Genomic DNA, 24,792 nt, shown 5'->3' with positions numbered 1-24,792 from the left:
AATTGATCAAATTTATCTCACATGTTCCACCTCACTTAGTGATGTTCTTGACATATGATCCCAATGAAAATTTAATATAAGAGAATAGAGTCATTGGAGTTTATTAGTCACAAATATGCATACAGCTCACATGTATAGTTCAATTATATTTGGAGCTACTGCTAGCATAATGAATAAAGAATTAAATGAAGATAATTGAGTTGTTTGTTTAATGTTGTTGAATAAAGTCAGGATATACGAGAATAGAGCAAAGAAGATTAACAAGTAGCTAAAGGAATATTGCAAGAGTTGAAGTTAGGTACCTTGAATCCAGATCTCTGAATTGCAATAGCAACTGCTTGAAATTTGGGATAATTCTTCAACTTGGAAATCACATATGGCCTTCCTATCTGCAAGGTTAAGGAAATGGCATGTAGAATTATCACTGGAAATATATTCATCAGTCCAGATGACTACAGACAAAGTTAGATTGGTAAATGGTATACATTAAGGTAATTAATTGGCACAGTTACTTGATTAAAAAACTGAATTTAGAATATAGTTTAAAATTTCAAGTCATATCAGAGTTTCGGATTATAAATGGAATAATATAGTTTCAGTGTCATTTTGTACTCTGCCAATACGATTTCGGTACTTTTTAAATATAAAATATATTAAATTAAAAATATTTTTATAATATTTGATTACTATAAATACTTGCAGAGGCCTCGACGGTCGTGGAGCCTCGTGGGGGCAATGTTGATGTCAGCGCAGCGAATCGACAGATAGAACGATATGTTTTGCCCATGCAGCTCAATACGGCACGAGATTTTAAACCATGATTTAGAATGAGGAATTATATTTAAAACATAATGACAGTAGAAGCATACGATGTAATTTCTTTGTAGATCGTTATCAAAACAGAAGAAAAAATAGGGAAATGCATATGAGCAAATATATAGTCATAACTATCCTAAGTTTTGTCCTTTGGCATCTTAGAGTAACTCAATTCAAATTTGATAAAATGGAAATGCACGATTATGAATTATGAGAATAAATGGTGAATTAAGAAAATAAATTGATCACTTGATCCACAAGTGTAGAATGAAGTAAGAGCAGAAAACTACAATGACAATAAAAAGAAAATCCAAAGCATTGAGAATAAATGTCTTTATTACATACAAAACTCAAATTATCCCCATAAAGCAAAAAACAAGGAACTAATATATATATATATATATATATTCCTCACAAGTCAATTACCATAACTATTTAGAGAGCATGTAATATAATTATTCACAACTAGTGTCAGATATTTTTCCTCCCATATCTTAAATGATAAGTTAGGATAAATTCTTTTTTATTTCCAGTTTAGTCAAGCTCCTAATACAGATTTCTACTTTTTTTACATCTAAAGTGTGAAAGAAATTGTTATATTTCTTATGTTGTAAGTGGCACATACATTGAAGCTCCCGTCCATGTGGCTTCCTGTCCCACCAAACACATTGAAGTTCTCTTACAAGTGCAGATTGCTCCACTTGCCACCACACTTCTTCTTTAAGCACCAGTTATCTCCTCCATCGGCTAACGGTAGTCTTCATCTTCTCTCCTAATTGCCCACTTATTTTCTTCTTTATTTTCTTACTGTGCAACATCACCAACCTAGAGATGTTGGTTCTCTGCCTCATGTATTGCCGCCACTATCTCTGCCACACACAAGCACCAGCCATAACCACAGACAGCCCTCCTCTCCCCTCCCAATTCCATTCCTACCTCATTGTCAGTCTCAACTTTCTCCTTGGTCATGCCCATCACTGAGAACCAAGGGGGAAATTGGATCAGGAAAGGACAAGCCATTATGTCCCTCTATTCCACTTCTCTCTCTTCCCTCTTGTTGCCAACATCTATTGGCTGAGTCACGAGTAACAAATAGCCTTCCTCATTTTTTGAGCATTTTACTATTCTTGAACAATGTTGTTTATACGGTGGTCAATTAAAGGAAAGAATTCTTAAATAATTGTATAGTTGATATTGGAAAAATGATTGGTTAATTTGAATTAATTACAATGTGTTATTTAGGTTTGAGCAAAGCACCTATTGTGTTCTACTGATTGGAAAAATTGTACGGTAAATATTTAAATTTATATATACTTTTATTTAGCCTGCAATGTCTAGTTTAAGATAGAAAATATAATATGAATCTTATTTAAGAATTGGGATTATATCGAGGTAGTGGGATCACGATTTAATTCAACTTTGAATTTTAGTTAATTTATTTTTTATTTTAGGTGAAGGGGGAGCCTTAATGTAATAGTAAAGTTGCTACCATGTGACCTTGAAGTCACGGGTTCAATCGCAAAAATAGTGTCTTGCAAAATGCATGATAAGACCATGTACAATAGACACAATGTGGTCAAACCCTTCTCTGGGACCCGCACTGACCGGAGCTTCTTGCACTAAGGTGCCCTTTATTTTTTATTTTAGGTCATTATTATTATTAGAGATTTATTTCAAATTTTGAGTTATTTTTTATTGTATTTATAGATATAAGTTTAAGTGAAGCAAGTTAATTTTAGACACTTGAAACTTTATGCTATACATAGAAGTGGATAAATCTACTCTTTTAACTTCCATATATATTTCCTTGTGCGTGAATAAATAAATAAATAAAATGGATTATTTATGCTTCTACAACTATTTCCAGAAAAGGGGATTAAAATAATACTTAAAATAGCAAAATGAATTTTAAAATGAATTAAACTACTTAAGGTTAAATAATTGATATTCTTTTATGTTCACATGACGATTTTGCATAGGAATTAACACGAGAAGGGTTATTTAAAAAATTAAAATGAATACTCTAATTTACTCTACTACTCTTCAATTAATATTTATGCTTTACCTATTCTAGTTAACTTAAATGTTGATACCTATACTCTTACATTGTATACCTCATACTCGGAGACCAGATGGCAATATATAATAAATTAGCATAACTTACAATAAAAAATTGATTTAGGTTAGGCGTTTAAACTAACTAATAAGATGTGACCCTATAATAGAAAAATTAAAATTGTGATGTAAAGATTTAAAGATGACCTGTGACATATTTTTTAGCTATTTATTTGGACTACTTTCTAGTTGTTCTAGTAGTAAGGAATCCCAACTTCAAAGATGAAGTTCTCTCTCATACTACCCTTAAATTTCAAATTTGGAGAAATAAGGATTTTGTTCAAAGAATGTCACATCCATTATTTCAAATATTTTCAGTGTCAGACAAAAACACTTGTATCCTTTTTTATTTGTGGAGTAACCTATGATGGGACATTTAGCGGATCTTCGATCAAGTTTACTCTTATTTTGATGGTATACATAAACAAATGCAGAACACCCAAAAATTTTGAAAGGAAGATCAGAGGAAAGAACACGAGCATGAGCAAAAATTTTAATAAGGGATTAACATGGTGTTTCAAATTTTAGGACACGAGATGGCATCTGATTTATGAGACAAGTAGAAGTAAGAATGGCTTTCCCAGAAGATATTTTAGAACACTAGTAGAAAAAAATAGGGAGATCGAGCTACTTCCAACAAATAACCATTTTTCCTCTCAATCATTCCATTTTGTTGGGGGTGTATTAACACATCAACTTACTTGGACATTCCCTAGATAAGTATTCACCTAGAATTGAATCGAAATACTCCCTAACATTATCAGACATCGGAATTTGAATTTTGGTATTGAATTGTATTTAGACCATGGAATTGAAAGCTCTGAATATTCTATCAGGCTCTAACTTTTCTTTCATAAGAAAAGCCCAAGTGAATCTTGTATGATCATCCATAAATATCATAAACCACAGAGCCTCATTAATATTTTTTATTTGAGAGGGTCTTGAAATATAACTGTGAATCAATGTGAATGGTTTTGATGGACAGTAGGGCACGCTTTGATAGATAGAATGTATGTGTTTAGCAAGCTAACGGATCTCACATTTAAACAATTTTGAACTTTTATTGATGTATAAATGAGGAAACAACTTTTCAAGATACATAAAGTTTAGATGACCTAACTGATAGTGCTGTAGCATAGCTTCACTATTTTTATTAGTACTTAAATTAAAGACAGACCTAGGATTAGAATAACAAACTGACTTACTCTTAGAAAAATCACTACTCACCACTAAGACTTCCCCAAGTTGAGGTATCTTGTTTTCGAACCCAATTCCCGAAAAACGCACATTTAGAAGAAATTTAGTAGAACAAATGCAATCACGAGTCAACTTACTGATGGACATTAAGTTACACTCAAATTTAGAGACATGAAGCATGAATTTGAGAGTAATTTCAGGTGAGAGTTAAATAGATCCAGTCCCCGGCCAGCTTGGACAAAGAACCATCGGTAATGAGCAGAGTAAGAGTGGTGTGACACAATTGATAATCATAAAAAGGGACTTATCCCCTGTCATATGGTCTGATGCTCCTAAGTCAATAATCCAATGTTTTGAATGTTTAGCCCACATTGAGAATGCAGAACGTGAGTTATTTGCTCGTGCCTACATGCTGGTAGATGGGTTAGGAGTAGCACGCTGAGAAAGTGTGCTATTTAGAAGCTTTTGGAGCACTTCAAGTTGTTCCTTGGTGAATGAACTTGACTCAGTGGTGGCAGACGATTCCTCAACTGCGTTAGCTGAGTTGGCATGGCTATCTCTGTCAAAATTTGACTTTGATGATTTCCACTCAACTGATTTACCATGTATCTTCCAATCACAGTGATCACACCACGGTCTTTCCTTCCTTTATTGATGAGTATCTTGCTGATTTAGAGGACGGGAACCACAGACAACAAGTGCAGATCCTTCCAATATTGGAGATGGATGTTGAGTACTAATCACAACCTTTTTCCTGCTTTCCTCATGACAGACTTTAGAAAAGCTTCTCGAAGGCTTGGAATGGGCTTAGTTCCCATCACTTGGCCTCTAACTTTATCTAAATTCTTATTTAATCCCAATAGAAACTTAAATGTCCTTTTCTGCTCCACTATTTTGCAATATAGCGCATTGTCTTCGGGGCACTTCCATCCATGGCTCTAAAACATATCTAGTTGATGCCAGTGATGGGTGAGTATGTTGAAATATTGCATCACTGTAAGGTCTCCCTGTCGTAAATCATGAAGAACTAACTCAACTGAAAATAACTCCAATGTATTCTCAAAACTAGAATAATTCTCTTGCACAGATTCCTAAATTGCTTATACAATCTTATAGAGAAGAAAATCTCACCAATAACATCATTCATTGAATTTATGAGCCATGACATGATCAGATGATTTTCAACCTTCCACTTCTTGTAACCTGGATCATCATTCTTCGCAATTAGAATCTCCCCTATTAAAAAATCTTCTTTGCCTCTGCCACAGATGAACATCCTGACGGATTGAGACTACTGGATTTCTTGTCCATTGAGTTTATGGCAGGTGATGAGAAGATATATTTTCAAAATTTTCAGAATTTAGAAGTAGATATTTGACGGGAATGAGAAGATACATCCGAGGTAGAACTAGATTTTTCGGTTGCCATGTTTTCAAAGAACGTAGCTCTGATAACTAGAAGAATATCTTGTTTCACATTACTTCAATTAGAGAATAATACATCCTTATATAAATGATTTACATGGCTATCATCCTAAACTTAACATATCTAATATAGGAAAATCCATATTATAGAATAAATTCAGATTATCCAATATAGGAAAAATCCAAATTATAGGATAAAATCAAAATTATCCAATATGGGAAAATCCAGAAGATAAAATGAATTAGTTATATTATAAAGCATTGGCTTTATGCTTAAAAAGAGTCCTCGAGCCTTTTTCGCTTGTAGGCTTTCGGCCATTTTATATGAGATAATTTTCATGTTGGGTGGATTGCAAGTCGTTCATCATTTCTACTGTGTAAGGTACATTTCTGGGTAGACTGCAAGTCGTTCAACCTTTATATATATTTATAATGTATTTTGTATTGGATAAATTGAAAGTCATTCACTCATATATATGCATCTTTATCAAGTGGATAGTGGGTTGTTCACCCTTTATATAATGTACTTCATATTGGATATATTGTCAATCGTTTGCCCCATGCATATACAATTCATCTTTAGGTGGAAGGCAGGTGGTTCACCCTATATATTTATATGATGTACTTGGTATTGGATGGATTATGAGTCATTCATCCCATGTATATACAATACATCCTTATTGAGTGGATTGCTTGTCATTCACCCTTTATTTATTTGTCTATAGTGAAGTATTTTGTATCGAGAGGATTGTTAGTCGTTTATCTCTAAATATAATCAATCCCTTGCAACATAAAAGAGGCAATTTGAAAAAGTAAAAATAATGAAAATAGTTAAGAGGAATAAAAGAAATATCAAGAATAAATTAATGTTGCTATAATGGTAAACAAAGATGATTAACCTATTGAATATTTTATTGAATTCTATGAGATTATATGGTGCACATCTTTTCTCATGCCACTTTGTAATTTTGTGTTTACTCTACACTTTTTCCTTGATCCTTCAAGCATGGTTTGAAATCTCATACCGTGCTGAGCAGTTGAAACATTCCAATAAATCACCTAAACTCGATACCCCTCGGCAAGATTCAAAAACTCTAGCCATGTCATAGTTTCGATCTTTGAATGGAAAGGTACTATTTCAGTATCGTTCTAATCTTTCTATGCAAGGTGTTGGTGATAGATTTGAGATTGAAGGAGAAAAGAAACAAAGAAAAGGAAGGAGATATTGTCAACGCTAAGTGGTATAAGTTTTAGTAATCTACCAACAGGATATGTTTTGACCATTTTGTCTGACATGATACAAGATTTAAAGTTGTGCTTGACACCTACAATGTTTCCTTCCTATACTTCATCTCCTTCCTTCTTCAACTCCAACCCTTATAGGCACTATGCATCAAAACATTGGTCAGTTGAAAACTGAAACTTTGGCAGGGCTTGAATTTTAAACATTGCCTCGAAGTTCGCAGAGTTTAGGCAATCTTCGAGGTTAAGATAGTTATTCTAGGATACTTGCGCTCAAAGATACTTAGCGCCAATATTAAAGATGATTTTATTAGTGTTCATTTATTTTATTTTCTTATTACATAGATAATTTCTTGTGTACATTTTACTTTTATACAATTTCTCGTTTGTTAGTGTGAGTCGTTGGTCAACATGAACCTAGTTAATCATCATGTGTCAAATATTATATGAATGTATCTCTAAGATTCAACGATAACAACAATCAAGTTTTATCCCACTAAGTGGGATCCACTATATAGATCATTCTATGTCATTGGGTTCAATCCCCTACTATATCATCATTTATATTTAAATAAATTTTATTTTATTTTATTGTAGCTAATCAAATCTTTTTTTATCTCTCTTCCTGATTTGATGTACACATTTGTCATAATTTCACATCGCCTAACTAAAACATTTATTGATGTTTGTACCATCTTAAATGTATCTCCGAATTTTTTCTATGCAACTCGACTTTTTCTCTAATATTTTTATTTTTTTTTATATTCATCCTTGTATGTCCACTCATTCACCTTAACATCCTCATCTTTGTAACTCTCATTTTCTGCTCACGTGCTCGAGTTATAGCTCAATATTCAGCTTCATATAACATAGTAGGTCTAACCGTCATTTTGTAAAAACTTTTCTTTCAGTTTAGATGTACTTTACGATCACAAAGAACACTGACGCTCTCCTCCATTTCAACCATCTCGCTTATATTCTATGTGACATCTCTCTCAACTCCTCCATCCTTTTGCAAAAAAGATCCTGAACACTTAAAACTCTCAACTACAAATAGTTCATTATCTTCCATCTTAACAATTGTCTCATTACGTCTAATATTACTAACTAAATTCCATATATTTTATATTTACTCTACTAAGCCTAAAATGACTAGTGAGTTCATAAAAAGATAGCGACTTAGAGTTAATCCTTGATGTAACTCTATCCTTATGAGAAACGTTTCAGTTAATCTGCCTAAAGTCGATTCGGTTCGGTTTGGTTTTAACCGAATACTCACCCCTAATGTTATCTAAACACAAAAGTCACAAAAATAAGGAAAAAACTAGAGTAAAAAATCAAAGAGTACCCTTTTTTATTAGAATTGTCAAAAAGATGCTCCTTTTGCATTCATTATCATAATAATGCCCCATTCCGCCTCACTACATTTTTATTCCCAAAAATACCCCTATTTTTAGTTTGTTGTAGTAGTTACGAGACTGTAGCTACTACACATTCGTAGCTACTTCACATTGTAGCTACTATAATCTCATAGCTGCTACAACTACACACTTGCAACAATTACGATCTCATCAACTATAAGATCGTGGTTGCTACAACTACACAATATAGCAGCTACGAGATCATAGCTACTACAACAATATAACAATTATAATCTCATAGCTCCTACACTTATATAGTTGTAGCAGCTATAATCCCGTAACTGCTACACAGGATGAATTGTCTATGTTGTAACAATTACAATCATAGCTCTTATAATAGTATTATGTGTTGACCAGAGTTGGAATGTCTATATTGTACCAACTATGCATCCTAACAACTACAACAACGTCGAAGAAGGGCATTTTCGAAAATAAAAATGGATTCAAGTAGGATGGAGTGTTGTTTTGATAATAAATGACAAAAGATGTCTTTTTGACGATTCCACTATAAAAGAGCATTGTTTTGAATTTTGCTCAAAAATCTAACTTTTTAATATTTTATTAATATTTTAACTAATCAATACTATAATTAAAGTATAAAAATTTCTTTTCAGTATAAAAAATGTATGACTATGTTATCTAAACCCAAAAATTACAAAAGAAAAAAGAAAAAAAAATAGTTTTTAAACTTTAATAATATTTTTAACTTATTAATATTATACGTAATATATATGACCTATTAAACAAAATAAATTCAAAAAAGCAAACATATTAATATATGTTAATATAATTTCTAGGATTAGACATTGTTATATTATAGTCATATATCATATTACCATAATAATAATATATTAAGACCCCCAGGCCATGATGCAACGGCAAGACACTCAAGCAGTTTCTCAAGCACCCAAGGTTCGAATCCCAACTACAACGCACTATAGGATATTTTCCCCCCAATATGATGAAAAATTTAGGACGTTGGCTACTAGATGAGAAGCGCTCGTGCTTCTGGATTTACATGGTGGTCGGTGTGGGGTCGGGTCGTCCACCTTAGGACTAGCTAGACCGAAGGCCGAAAAACCAAGATTATCACATAATAATAATAATAATAATAATAATTGTTAGAATAAGTAAAAGGGTATTTGTGTCTTTTGGTGTATATCTCCTTTTCTATATAAAAGCCTAACTCGTGGGGTTCCAATGACACGAGATTTTAGGTTTTACTTTGAACATGGTATCAGAGCCCAGGTTAAAACCCTAATTTCTTTACTCTACCTGCGCCGTGCCTTTCTGCCGAGATCTCCAACAGCGCCTTTCTCTTCCGCGCGAGTGCGCCTTCCTCTTCCGCAAGCGCGAGTGCGCCTTCCTCTTCCGCAAGCGCGAGTGCGCCTTCCTCTACCCGCGCCGTCCCTTTCTGTCGAGATCTCCAACAGCGCCTTTCTCTTCCGCGCGAGTGCGCCTTCCTCTTCCGCAAGCGCCTTTCTGCCGCGCGAGTTCTCCAGCCGCGCGAGTGCGCCTTTCTCTTCCGCACTGTTCTCGAGTGCGCCGTCCTCTACCCGCGCCGTCCCTTTCTGCTGAGATCTCCAACAGCGCCTTTCTCTTCCGCACGAGTGTGCCTTCCTCTTCCGCAAGCGCCTTTCTGTCGCGCGAGTTCTCCAGCCGCGCGAGTGCGCCTTTCTCTTCCGCACTGTTCTCTCTTCTTCTCCCCGACGCCAGACGCCGGAATCTCTTCTTCTCCAGCGGCGACGGACGGCGACGAGTGCTGCGGGCTGAAAGTGACAGCGGGAACGTTCCCTGTTCAAGCTCAACTCTTCGGCAACAGGAGAAGAATCGGTGGCGACAGTGAGGTTCTGTACATCCTCTACTCCGGCAGTGGCGGCCCTCCCGTCGATTGATACTAAGCTTTAGTCGACTGGCATGGCATCTCAAGAAGCTTCGATCTCAGTTTGCACTTGCCTTTGTTCTCCGAGTGGCTTGCACTTGTTAACTACAACTTGGTGCTAAGATGCTTTCTAGATCTCTAAGACTTCATTTTACCAACCATATGCTTTTCGCACATTCTCCTTGTCTTGTGTTGGTAAAAATTATATCTCCTGGGCATCTCACATTGAACTTTGGTTTGTTGGATAGGGATATGAGACACATCTCACTCAAACTGAAGAAGATGTTCAAGACGCCGATCGTCCTCTGTGGAAGAAGGTTGACGCTCAGTTGTGTTGTATTATCCGAGCCGCCATCCATTCATCTCTTAGGAATGTCTTCCGTACTCACAAAACCTGCAAAGCTGTTTGAACACAAGCTCAACAACTCTTTACAAACACCTCTCGGCGACTCTATCAAGTTTGTGAAGATCTAATGACTATCCTCAGCGCCAATCAGATTAAGGATTCAATGTCAAATTATCTGGGTTCAGTTTCTAGTCTTCTTTGTGACTTCAATGAACTGCTCCCACCTGCGGCCGATCCTGTTGAAGAGCTTGAAAATCGGAAGAAATTTTTTATGTCTTTGGCTTTATATGGTCTGCCCACAGATTATTCTCATGTCCGTGACCAGATCCTGGGCAGCCCCACAGAAGCTAGCATGGAAAATACCTGGGCGACTCTTCTCCGTGTCCCGGTCAAAGTCTTGACGATGTCTTCTTCTGTTCCTGTTGACTCGTCAGCTTTGGTCTCTTGACATAAAGGACCTCCACCTCGTAAGGGTGGCAAAGGACGCCCTTGGTGTGATCATTGCCACCGACCGGGACACACGATTGATAAATGCTGGAGTCTACATGGTCGTCCTCCTCGTGCTGCTCAGATTGTTCAGAGTTCTATTGCTCCTTCAGCTTCCACTTCACAGTTAACACCTGATTCGACTTCAACACCTTCCTATACTGACTTTCTGAAATGGTTTGAGGATCGATAGGCTTCGGGCTCCACTGCTACCATTGCAGACGCTGGTACTTCCTTTGCTGGCATATCTCGTTCTTCGAGTCCTTGGGTTCTTGATTCTGGGGCCACCGATCATATCACTGGTAATAGATCCCTTTTTTCCTCTCTCACTACTTCTGGTAATTTACCAATGGTCACCATGGCCAATGATTCCTAAACTCAATCCCAGGGTATTGGTATTGTTCATCCTTCTTCATCTCTTTCAGTTCATAATGTTCTTTATGTTCCTAGCGCTCCTTTTAATTTATTGTCGATAAGTCAACTTACTCGATCTCTTGATTGTGTCATTTCTTTTACTAACACGTCTGTTTCCTTACAGGACCGGAGTACGGGGGGGGGATGATTGGCTTCGGATGTGAATCTCATGGCCTATATCGACTTCACCAACCCTCTTTTGTTGGTTCGGCGGCGGCATCTCCACTTCTTATTCATGCTCAGTTGGGACATCCAGATCTTAATAAGTTTAAACAGTTACATCCTAGTCTTTCTCACTTAGAGTCTTTATCTTGTGCGTCGTGTCAATTAGGTAAGCATGTTCGTAGTTCTTTTTCTCCTCGTATTGAGAGTCGAGCTATGTCTCCTTTTTCTTTGGTTCATTCTGATGTTTGGGGTCCGAGTCGTGTTTCTTCTACAATGGGGTCAAGGTATTTTGTTACTTTTATTGACGATTTTTCCCGTTGTACATGGTTATATCTAATAAAGGATCGTTCAGAATTGTTTTCTATTTTTTAATCCTTTTTCCTTGAAATAAAAACTCAATTTGGTACTTCCCTTCGAACTTTGCAAAGTGATAATGCACGCGAGTATTTGTCTACTCAATTTCGTACCTTCTTGACATCTCATGGTGTGCTGCATCGCACGTCTTGCCCTCATACCCCTCAACAGAATGGGGTTGCAGAACGCAAGAATCGTCATCTCCTTGAAACCACTCGGACTCTTCTTCTCCATTCTCATGTCCCTCATCAGTTTTGGGGTGATGCGGTACTTACTGCGTGTTATCTCATCAATCGCATGCCTTCATCCACTCTCCAGGGTAAAATACCTCATCAGGTACTTTATCCACATCAGTCCCTTCATCCTCTAGCACCTCGGGTCTTTGGTTCTATTTGTTTTGCTCATGCTCTTGATCGCGGCATTGACAAACTCTCTCCTCGGTCTCATAAGTGTGTCTTCCTTGGGTACCCACGGTCTCAGAAAAGGTACAAGTGTTATTCCCCTACTCTTCATCAGTACTTCATCTCTGCTGACGTCACATTCTTTGAGTCGGTTTCTTTTTTTGGTCCTTCCGCTTCACAGGCCGAGGTTTCTACCTCTTCTACCTCTCCACCTGCACCAATAACTATCTTTTATCCTCCGGAGGCGCCTCTATCACCTCCTGCCTCGTCTCCTCCTTTACAGGTTTATTAGCGTCGTCCTCGTTCTGCTTTGCCGCCGACCAACACTGACACTGCTGTGGGCACATCTGTGGAGCCAAGTCCTTCGTCGTTTCCTCCGGTCCCATCTCCTGACTCTGATGTTCCTATTGCACTTCGAAAGGGTATGCGTTCCACTCGTAATCCTTCTCCTCACTATATTTCTTTAAGCTATCATCGTCTTTCCCCATCCTATTATTATTGTCTGTCTTCCCTGTCGTCGGTTTCTGTTCCAAAGACTGCAGGTGATGCCTTTGCCCATCCAGGATGGAAACAGGCTATACTTAATGAAATGAGTGCCCTACAGAGCAGTGGGACTTGGGATCTCGTTCCTCTACCTCCTAGGAAGTCAGTGGTTGGTTGTCGATGGGTGTTTACGGTGAAAGTTGGTGTAGATGGCACGGTTGATCGGCTTAAGGCTCGTCTTGTCGCTAAAGGCTATACTCAAGTATTTGGATTGGATTATGGCGACACCTTTTCTCCTGTTGCTAAGATGTCTTCTGTGCGTCTTTTTCTGTCTATTGCTGCAATTCGCCATTGGCCCCTTCATCAGTTGGACATCAAAAATGCATTCTTACATGGTGACCTGCTCGAGGAAGTCTACATGGAGCAACCTCCGTGTTTTGTTGCTCAGGGGGAGTCTTCTGGTCTTGTATCGCTTGCGAAAATCTTTATATGGTCTCAAGCAGTCACCCAGAGCATGGTTCAGTAGATTTAGTACCATAATTCAACAGTTTGGCAAGACTCGAAGCGAGGCTGATCACTCTGTTTTTTATCGCCACTCATCTACTGGTTGCATCTATATAGTGGTTTATGTTGATGATATTGTCATCACAGGTAATGATCATCTTGGAATTTCACAAGTAAAACAACATCTTTTCAAACATTTCCAGACAAAAGATCTCGGCAAACTCAAATATTTTCTAGGGATAGAAGTTGCACAGTCTAAAGATGGGATCATTATATCCCAAAGGAAGTATGCAATGGATATTCTGGAAGAAACAGAAATGTTAAACTCAAAGACAGTCGACAATCCCATGGATCCTAATGTCAAGCTCCTACCAAATCAGGGGTAGCCTCTTTCAGATCCTGAACAGTACAGGCGATTGGTAGGGAAACTAAGCTATCTTACTGTCACTCGTCCGGATATCTCATTTGCAGTGAGTGTAGTAAGTCAGTTTCTTAGCTCTCCATGCAAAGAACATTGGGATGCAGTGACTCGCATTATTCGATATATCAGGGGTGCACCAGGAAAGGGTCTTTTATATGAAGACAAAAGACATACTAAAATCGTAGGATATTCTGATGCAGATTGGGCAGGATCTCCCTCTGATAGAAGGTCCACTTCTGGATTTTGTATATTTGTCGGAGGTAACCTTATTTCTTGGAAAAGCAAAAAACAAAATGTTGTGGCAAGATCCAGTGCAAAGGCAGAATATCGAGCTATGGCTATTGCTAGTCAAGAACTTATATGGTTAAAACAGTTGCTTCAGGAACTAAGGTTTGGAGAGGTTACACAAATGTCACTCATATGTGACAACCAAGCCGCTATGCATATTGCCTCAAATCCAGTCTTCCATGAGAGAACAAAGCATATTGAAATTGACTGTCACTTTGTCAGAGAGAAAGTCATATCTGGAGAAATATCTACTAGTTTTGTCAACTCAAATGATCAGCTAGCAGATATATTCACTAAATCACTTAGAGGTCCCCGGATTGATTACATATGTAACAAGCTTGGTATATATGATCTATATTCTCAAGCTTGAGGGGGAGTGTTAGAATAAGTAAAAGGGTATTTGTGTCTTTTGGTGTATATCTCCTTTTCTATATAAAGGCCTAACTCGTGGGGTTCCAATAACACGAGATTTTAGGTTTTACTTTGAACAATAATAATAATAATAATAATAATAATAATAATATAGCAATAATAAGTTATATTAAATTCAATTTTAAAAAATTAAATTATAAATTTTATATTAGGAATTTCTTATTTTTTATTAAAATATAATAAGATAAAAAAAAAAATGAATTTGATCGAGAATTACATAATGATTGGAAAATAGAAACTAACTATGTGGAATACAAAAGAAAGAATACCATGTAATTTTGTACAAAAGTCAGCACAGTCTACTTATTAACTCTTTTAATTTTCAAATATTTGTTTAAATTTTTAAATTTTAAATTGTGTAGTATATAATTGTAAATTGAAAATATATTGATAGAAAAAATGAAAAAAATATCTCCACATTCTTATGTCATTTTTATTGTGTTATTAGAACTAAAAAAAAAGACAGCCCAATGCACGAAGCTCCCACTATGTGTAACGACCCAAAATTCCTCATTATGAGTCCTAATAGTACGTAAAAATATTTAGAAATGCTTTAGAAAAACTCTAAAGATTTTTATAAATTTTTAGAGTATTTTTATGCAATTTTTGGAGGTTGTTTGGTATTTTTACTAAACGAAAGAAGTTTCGATAAAAATAATGTCCAAGCTGAGATTCGAACCCGTGACCTCCGGCCGATCCAACTCTTAAGCGAATCCGGCTGACCAAGTGCCCAAGCGGGCGTTGCTGATTAAAGAAGGAGAAAAATTTATTTAAGCGGTAGTTAATAAATAGGAAATAAATAAGGGTAAAAGGGTTCGGCTGAGAAATCGAACCCGCGACCCGGTCAAAGACTTAGCAAAGCGCGGCTGACCAAGAATCCAAGCGGGTGGATCTGTTTAGAAAAGGTAGCGAATTTATTTAAGATAGTTAACAGAAATTTGGGTTATAAAAGGGTTAAGTTGTTTCCTTTCTCCCGTGATCGGAAAACCCTTCTCCCCTTTTCTCTCTCGCTCGCGACGACGGAATTCCGGTGGAACAGCAGAAAGCTGGGGCGTCTCCGACGGCCGGCGAGTACCTTTCTCCGTGAGGTCTTCACACCGTCGTGATCCGCTCGTCGAGGAGAACTTGTTGGCACAGAGAAGGAGCCGAGATTTCGAACTTCTCCGAAGCCCTAGAAGCTGTTCGTTCGGTGGAGAGTCCAAGAAGCAAAGTAAGCGCTCTCACCTGCAGTAAGAATAGTTTTCGGACCTAGTTCTTTTTGAATTCGAAGCATAATGTGAGATGGTTGATTTGGGTACTTGCTGCCGTAAACTCCAAGGAGAGAAAAAGGATGAATGGTGGAAGTAGCCGTTCAATTTCTGTTGTGGTTGTAATGATCTCGAAGCTGTTCTGTTAAGTTCTGCAGTGATGGAATAGATTTGGAGAAATACAGGATTTACCTTAGTTGTTGTTTTGTATTCTCGGATAGCTGAGGCTTCGGATTAGGCTGTACAGAATTGAGGTTCTTAAGGGGGTTAAGAATGGCTCTGAGATTGGTTTTCTATTTATCATCTTTGTGTCTTTTTCCTTTGTAGTTCTGATGTAGCAAGCTTAAATAAGATTTGATTGCTCCTTTTTAGTTCTATTATAGCAAGCTTAAAGAAGATTTGATTACTCCTTTCTAGTTCTGTTGTAGCATGCTTAAAGAAGATTTGAGTGCTCCTTAGTATCCTGTTGTAGCATGCTTAAAGAGGATTCGATTGTTTCTTTTAGTTCTGTTGTAGCAAGATTTAAGATCCTGTTGCGAAATTTAATGAAAGGTGTCCATCTTGAGGTTTTTCATGGTTTCCTTGAAGAGGGATTTGTGTTTACAGAATCAGATTTTGGGAGTACTGCTACTGTGGTGTTGATTGATTAGTATTTGTTGTATGAGTTACGATTTAGTGCTGGAGCTTGTATTTTGGAAGATTGTTTTGCTTCATGCAGTAGTCAGATTTAGTGGATGATGGGTTGAAATTTCTAGTGTAGATTAAGAGGTTTCAAGTATATTCCTTTGAATATTTGTGAGGTTCTGTTGGTTTCGATGATTTCATATTCTCCTCGAAATGGTTTTGGATTCAAAGGAACAAGAAAGAGTGTACTTTTCTTCTAAAGCATGTAGATTGGTTTTTAGTAGCTTACTGCAGAATGGTTGTGCTTTGTGATTGGACATAAAGAGCAGTCCTTATAGTTGGCCTTTCGTTCTACAATTCTTATAAATAGCATGCTTAGTCTTGCTTCAGTTTATATGGGACTACGATCCAATGGATGGGCTCCCATAGTCGCCCCTAGGTTCAGATAACCTAGCTCTAGGTTTAGATAACCTAGCTCTAGGTTCAGATAACCTAGTAAGAGTAAGATAAGATAAATCAGCTTATGAATCAGTATTTTACTTTTATCAGTGGCACTGTGCTGGACTCTTAGTTGTCCTTGGGTTGGGCTCCCATAGTCGTCCCTAGGTTTAGATAACCTAGTAAACCCTACTAGATTCGGGACTAACTACCTCGGGTCTAGTTAGGGATGCGCGCATAGCAAGTACAGTTGCCGGACCCATCAGCAGCTTGAATTATTATTTTTATCTATTATGAAAATAGTTTTCAAAACTTCACAAATCAATTACGTGAATACAGTTCAGATTCAGCATTAGCCTAGCATTAGTTTAGCTCAGCTTATGTATCAGTTCAGTTAAACTTATTAGTCTGAAGTATAAAAGTATAAGTTTTGAACAAGTGAAATAAGCTTTACATGTTTAGCATTTTAGTAGGTCTTGTTTCTTTTGTTATTAGATGAGCATGTATAGTATTTCCTTTAAAGCATTCAGTTTTAGATTTATTTTATTCACATGCATATTCGAGTTTTATGAGTTAGATAGCGCTTACTAAGCAAATTTTGCTTATAGTTGTATTTTCCTTTTACTGCAGATAAAGGAAAGGAAAAGCTATAGCAAAGGAAGTCGACAAGGAGGTGCGGATGGATGTGTGATGTTTGGACTATAGAAGCCTTGGGATCTAGTTTAAGATTTTATTAAGATATTTTGTATTTAGACTATTGGAATTGTTCATTCATGTTGATGATATTATTCATAGAATGATTTTATGTGTTTAGATGAGTCATTTGTCTTCCGCTACTAGTTAATTGTATGTTTTGAGTTCTCCGAGAGTTTTAGGAATTACTATCAACATGTGAACAATGTTAGTTAAGATAAGTTAGTAGTCCAGTAGCGCTCCGCCCTCACGGTCCAGTAGTGAGGAGGGTGGGGTGTTTCACTATACGGGGTCCTGGGAAGGATCCGAGGTTATTTCCCAGATTCAAACTCGTAACTCTGGTCACAAAGCAACAACTTTACCGTTGCGCCATGGTTCCCCTTCATTAGAACCCAAAGGCATGAAAAGACAAATAAAAATTTAAAACTATATTTTACTAGCTCAATTTACATTTTAATTCTTCTAATCTTGGAACAATTTGTTTAAAACAATTTTTAATCTTAAAGTAACTAAAGTATGTAATTTTAAATTGTAAATGTATATATGTAAAAAAAAAAAACTTCCCCTACATTTCTAGTGATGTAGTATCATTTTCATATATCAATTTGATAATTAAAATTATAATTTATTATATTTTTGTGTCATTTTTAGATGAAATTTATATGCAAGTTGAGGCAAGGTTACAAGAAAGTCATTCTAACCATAAATATCACAATATGAAAGCAAAATTTATTGTGCTATTTGAATTTGAAAATAAAAAATATATATAAAAAAACCTTTCTTGTGGCTCAATTTAGATTTTTAGAGCTTTTAATTTTGAATATTGTATAATTTTTTTTACTTTAAAAGTAAAGTCTAGTGTGTAATTGTAAGTTGTAAAGGTATAAATGTAGAAAATCATCCCTCAAATCGTAGCTAGGTAGAATGGATGTTTGTATTAATTTTTTTTAATTCCTATTCTATCAAAGTAGACAAAGAAAGGGCTTAGAATCTTAGATTCATATACTTCATATTTCTTCCTTTCAAATAGACATAACCCCTTCTTTTCTCCCTTCCAAGTAAATAGTGCATTAGTGTCGATTGAAAACTCTTTCCAATTACATGATTATTCAAACATTGAATGATCTAATCCTCTTAGAAGATGTTTAATGTTGAGATGCTAGCACCTTCATGCTTTTCTCAAGAGAATCATATTAAGACAAAGTAGAGGCTAGATGCTTAGACAACTCTTGATCCACAAAGGTATAAATTATACTCTTGTTTTGTTGCTTGCCTATTGTTCTAACTTTTAAATTTTCACTAGAAACCAAATAATTGTGCCCTATAGCTCCATTGTTGTATTCCTTAAGGCTTAATGATCAACAAGAAGTAACCTTTAGGATTCTCCAATATATCGAGAAAGTTCTAGGAAAAGGATAGTTATATCATTATCATGGTCATCTTTAGATGTGGTACACACAGATTCAGAAGATTCACTTATAAATAGACAATTGACACCAAGATACTATTTTTCTTTTGGAGGATATAGGGTAGTAGTATTGGATATACGTCTCAAACATAATATCAATAGAAAAATATATATATACGATTCCTAGAATTAAGTGGTGGAAGTTAAAGGATGGGAAGCAAAATATATTTAAGGAGAAGGTAGAAGTACAAGCATTAGGTGAAATATACGATGACTCTAATACAACATGGGATAAGATGGTATCAAAATTGAAAATAGTAGTTAAGAGTGTACTCGGTGAGTCAAAGAAACATGCACCACTAAGTAAAGAATCTTGGTGGTGGAATGAGAAAGTACAAGAAAAAGTGAAAGAAAAACGAATAGCTTATAAGGAATTATATATTTGCAAAAACGAGGAAAACTTAAAAAAATATACAATAACCAAGAAAGAAGCTAAGAATGTATTAGCCAAAGTGAGAGAAAGGAAAACAAGAGATCTTAGCCAAATAAAATGTATTAAAGATGAATGTAATAGGGTATTAGTAAATGATGGAGAAATAAAAGAGCGGTGGAAGAGGTATTTTCATCAACTTTTTAATGAAGGTTTAGGTGACCAACTTAACTTAGGTAATTTAATTAGGTCAAATGAGCATAGAAATTTTAATTTTTATCGTAGAATTCAAACTTCATAAGGAAAACAAACTTTAAATGAGATGCACAATGGAAAAACCGTTGGACCAGATGATATTCCGATAGAGGTACGGAAGTGCTTAGGGAAACAAGGTATTGAATGGCTTACAAAATTATTTAATATGATATTGAAAACGAAAAAAATGTCTGACCAATGGAGGATAAGTACTCTAGTTCCCTTATATAAGAACAAGGGAGACATACAAAATTGTGCAAACTATAGGGGTATTAAATTAATGAGTCATACTATAAAACTTTGGGAAAAAATAATAGAAAAAAGATCAAGGAAGGAGACCACAGTGACAGAAAATCAATTTGGGTTCATGCCTGAAAGGTCGATAATAGAAGTTATACATCTTCTTAGACAATTAATTGAAAAATATCGGGAGCAAAAATAAGATCTACACATAGTATTCATTGACTTAGAAAAAACTTATGATAGAGTCCCAAGAGAAATTATATGGAGAATTTTATAAAAGAGAGGTGTTAGCGTAACATATATTGAACTAATTAAGGATATGTATGAGGATGTAACGACTAGAGTAAAGACTTCAGGCGGAGTAACTGAAGCATTTCCAATAAAGATAGGGTTACATCAAGGATTAGTTCTAAGTCCCTATCTTTTTACACTAATTATAGACGAACTCACTGCGCACATTCAAGACACAGTACCGTGGTGCATGTTGTTTACAGATGATATTATTTTGGTAGATGAAACACGTGAAGGAGTAAATGCTAAACTAGAATCTTAGAGGGAAACATTAGAAGGGAAAAGTTTTAAGCTTAGTAGATTAAAAATAGAATATATGGAATTTAAGTTTAGCAATATTAGAAGTAATGAAATAACTGTTAAGATAGGAGATGACGAGTTGCCCGGAACCGAGAGATTTAAATATTTAGGATCATTTTTATAAAACGATGGAGGGATTGAGAGAGATGTCTTACATAGAATACAAGCAGGATGGGTGAAATGGAGGGGAGCGTCAGGTGTTTTATGTGAACGTAAAGTACCTCTTAAACTTAAAGGTAAGTTCTATAAAATCGCAGTTAGACCTGCTATGTTATATGGAGCTGAATGTTGGGCTATGACTCGAGCACATGAGCAGAAGATGAGAGTTGCAGAGATGAGGATGTTAAGGTGGATGTGTGGACATACGAGGATGAACAAAATAAGAAATGAGAGCATTAGATAGAAAGTCGGAGTTGCATCTATTGAGAAAAAACTCCGAGAGACACGTTTAAAATAATACAGACATGTACTTAGACGACCAATAAATGCTCCAGTTAGGCGATGTGAACTATGATAAACATACATATCAAACAAGAAAGAGGAAGACTAAAAAAGACTTGGTTCGCAACAATAAAACAAGATAAAATTTATTTAAATATAAATGATGATATAATAGATGATAGAGCTCAATGGCGTAAAAGGATTCATACAGCCGACCCCACCTAACGGGAAAAGGTTGTTGTTGTTGTTGTCGTCGTCGTCGTCTTATTACATATAAGCTTATGTGAAAAATAGTTAATACTGAGTTGGATAATACTCCTATCGAGATAATACTCCTATTGAGCCAATAAAGTTATCAAACGAAATGCCACTTTGTTTGTTTGCTCCAACAAGTGGTTAGCAAGCTTACTTATCAAGGACGTAAGGGCTCTTAGAATTGAACATATTGAATTTTATAATATCTTTAAACCCTCTCGAGGGGAAGTGTTAGAGACCTAGTTATAAATGATTAGGAGTATTTCAATTGATACACAATTGAGATGGATGTATATGTAATGTCAATTACAACACAGTATATAGGTAGAGGGGACTACTTAAATATCCAATTCTAATAGCTTTCCCTAACAATTACTCATCTTTCAATTAGAGCATTTAAAACATTATTTCAATGTTTATACAACATGTCTTATGTGATAAACAGGAGGCATAGTTCAAAATAGCCTCATGAGCAGACTTATCAAGCTAATAAAATCATAAAATAATTTGTCTCAAATTCTCAATGCTACTATATTTCACTATACTGTAGAATTATAATATAGTTTTTCATTGTCCATTTTACAATAAAAATAGAATTAAAAGTACCACTTTTTGTCATACCGAACCTTACTGCATGGATGCTAGAATACTAGTATAATATCACTCCAACTAGAAGTTGGCATTAGTCCTAGAGCCTATTTTCAAAACATGTGATAATCAATTCATCAAATCCTATAAAACCTGTGTCTTTTCTACATTTGTAGGAAAAATTGCAGAGAAAAAAATTACATGTCTAAACAACTTCAAATTCTTAACATTAACTAATAATATTTGAATTGATGATGAAGCTGATGATATAAAAATAAGTATAAAGATAATAATAATTGAACATATTTATTGAAAACAATATTCAGATGATTCGAACATTTACCGTTCTTCCAAGTAGAAATGCAGCAGTTGCACCAAGTGTTGCTCCAATTGAGTCAGCAATAAAGCCAATGGGCAACCCAAAAAGATACCCACCACCAAGCTGGTAGACAAGGTAATATTAGCTAAAACCAAAAAGAAGATAAACGTGATTGTTATACAACTTTCAGATAAGCTAACTACACTAAACCATTATGTATCCCATTGGCAACAAGACAAACTTAGTGGCTTATAATCTAAACAAGTGTCCATCCACCACTAGCCAACACATCATGAAATGATCACACATAGATTAATAATATTCGACAGAATACTGAGCAAGTATACAACAGATTCTCTCATAGGTAATATGCACATTTGTGGTATTATAAGTCCACTCATTTTTACTCCACCTCATCTACAACCTCAGAAGCAATGGCTGAGGTATTTTGCCATCCTGTTCCAATGTCTATTCCACCATCTTTTGTTGCAGAACGAATAACAATAGAATCTAAACCAATACAAACATACAACAGCAGACCACAACCTGATCCTATTACAACTAATCATCAAAATTATGTTGCCTATCAAAACTGATCCCAAGTCTTTTTTCTGACATTGACCTTCCAATTGCTGTGAAAGTACTTACAAATGCATTATTCGACATCCAATTTTTTATTGTTGCCTTGATACTTTGGTTATTTGTTCTACATTACTCAAATTTGATCTTGCAAAAAGCAGGGGTAAGGCTGCGTACAATGGATCCTTCTCCAGGACCCCGCATGACAGAAGCTTCGTGCACCGGACTGCCTTTTTTTTTTTTTAACTCAAATTTGAATACAAGTATCGACATGAGTAGTATGGATCCAATTTGGTAGCCTTTTCAAAGTGGGGGCATAGGATCATCAAATAAAATGTCAAGCCATTCCGGTTGACATGGGTAGAATTTACCATTCTACCCAACAATTGGCACCGAAACCAACCAGCACACAAGGTTGTGGAGGTAGCCATGACCTTGCGGCGGCCTCCACTAGGCATGGTTGCCGCCTCACGATGACACGCTGGTATGACAAGTCAGTTTTTTTTCTTTTTCTTTTTTTTTTATTTTTTATACAATTATAATTTTCATTAATTTTTACCCTACTTTATTCGTCCACAATGATAAATACAGAGAAAAAAAGAACTTAACTTTTTTTAAAGAATAGTTAGTTTTTTCCCCTCTATCCATCCACAAGGTAAATATAGAAAAAAAAAACACATTAATTATCTTCCCCTCCATCTATCCATGAGGTAAATAGAGAATAAAAAAATACCTAAAGGATGTTAATTTTTTTCCCTATTTCATTTGTTCATCAATAACAGAGAAAAAAAAACTCTTTAAGATGGAGAAAGTAGATTAAATATAATATATATACTACTAATAATAAATAAATTATTCTATAGGTAAAATTGATTTAATTTTAAACTAATCAAAAGAAATCCAAATTAAATCTACTTTAAAACTACTTGATCCTACCATGTTTACTGGATGGATTTCAACTATTCCTAAATTAACTTTTACTAAATAAGTATCAAATATTTCACAAATAATATGAAAACTTGAACTCAACATTCATTATCTCAAATATAACACAATAGTAACTATCTATAGCAAACAAATATTAATAAAATAATTTTTTTAATTAATATATTTTATATTTTAAAAAATACTAAACCGGCTCGATTTTAAATATTCATCAAAAAAATCCAAATTTTGAATGGATAGGGTGATGCAATATAATAAAAATAATTTTTTTACTTAATTCATTTAATAATTTTTAAATAAACAAGTTAATAGATGGGATAATTAACCTAATAATGTAACTTAATAAATTAATATATTTAAACTTATTAGATGAAAATATAATTTAAGTTACAAGATAAATAACTTATTATTCTAATTTAAGTTATACAAGTTCTATTTAAGTTCTAAGTTATACGATCTATTATGTTATCTGTTGATAGATTATAAACTGTATTATACAAAATAAGAATTAATATAAGTTGTAAACTATAAGATATCATATTATGTAAGTCTTATAATAAGCTATATAGTATTAGTTATATGTTAGTCTTATATGTTTATATTATAGAGACCTAAGCTACCCTAATTTTCATTTCTACCCCCATGTTGCATGTTCGTCATCCCCTCTCCATGTCATGGCATCCACCCTAAGTTGCATCGTCCACTATGTAATCCTCGCCACATGGCATTGCCTACAATGTGAAGCTCACCTATATTGCCCCTCCCTTCCATGGTAGGTACATTCCCACATAACACAAGCTAGGAAAAGAGAGTCTGACTTGCTTTCATTGAGGTTTCCTATCTCAAGTTAGAGACAAGCTAACTTGATTGATGTTAACATTATCACTATAATAATCCATGAGAACAAGTTACTCTCCTTTCAATCGGATCAACTATTTGAAGTGAGTCTTGTTGTAAAAAGATTTTGATAATTGAGTGCATAAGCTCGAAGCTTGATTGATGGTAAAAGGATACACTCGTGTACCAAGTTTAAAATTTTAAACGGTGCTGAAATTTTAATCTCAAATTGAAACAATACAATTTCAATTCCATATTACGTCGTGTCGATATGATTTCAATATTTTTTATTTTTAAATATATATATTAATTTAAAAATTATTCTTAATAAGATTTGATTTTTTTATAAATGCCCTCTATTGATTTTATATTTCAGGTGAGGTGTTAGATTGTTGATTCTTATTTTGATTAAAAAAATATTTTTATAATATAATTTTATTGAAAATGAAGTTATGCAATTTTTGAAATTTATTTATAAGCATTTATACGAATTTGAGCATTATTCATT

The 24,792-nt window shown here is 35.1% G+C and overlaps 1 protein-coding gene across 1 annotated transcript in view; it reads right to left on the bottom strand.

Moving 5' to 3' along the window:
• Positions 1–242: 242 nt before the first annotated feature.
• The window catches only part of LOC122010367 (TVP38/TMEM64 family membrane protein slr0305-like), a 47,434-nt gene continuing 22,884 nt past the window's right edge, over positions 243–24,792 (bottom strand). The window contains exons 4-5 of the mRNA XM_042566875.1: positions 21,948–22,046; positions 243–389 (exon numbers count right to left, since the gene is read on the bottom strand). Of these exons, the coding sequence (XP_042422809.1) occupies positions 258–389; positions 21,948–22,046 (231 nt within the window). The 3' untranslated portion in view covers positions 243–257. The remainder of the gene's footprint in view (positions 390–21,947; positions 22,047–24,792) is intronic.

This window comes from Zingiber officinale, chromosome 8A (genome assembly GCF_018446385.1).
Source record: "Zingiber officinale cultivar Zhangliang chromosome 8A, Zo_v1.1, whole genome shotgun sequence".
NCBI classification, from domain to species: Eukaryota; Viridiplantae; Streptophyta; class Magnoliopsida; order Zingiberales; family Zingiberaceae; genus Zingiber; species Zingiber officinale.
This window is presented reverse-complemented; position numbering and strand designations above follow the sequence as displayed.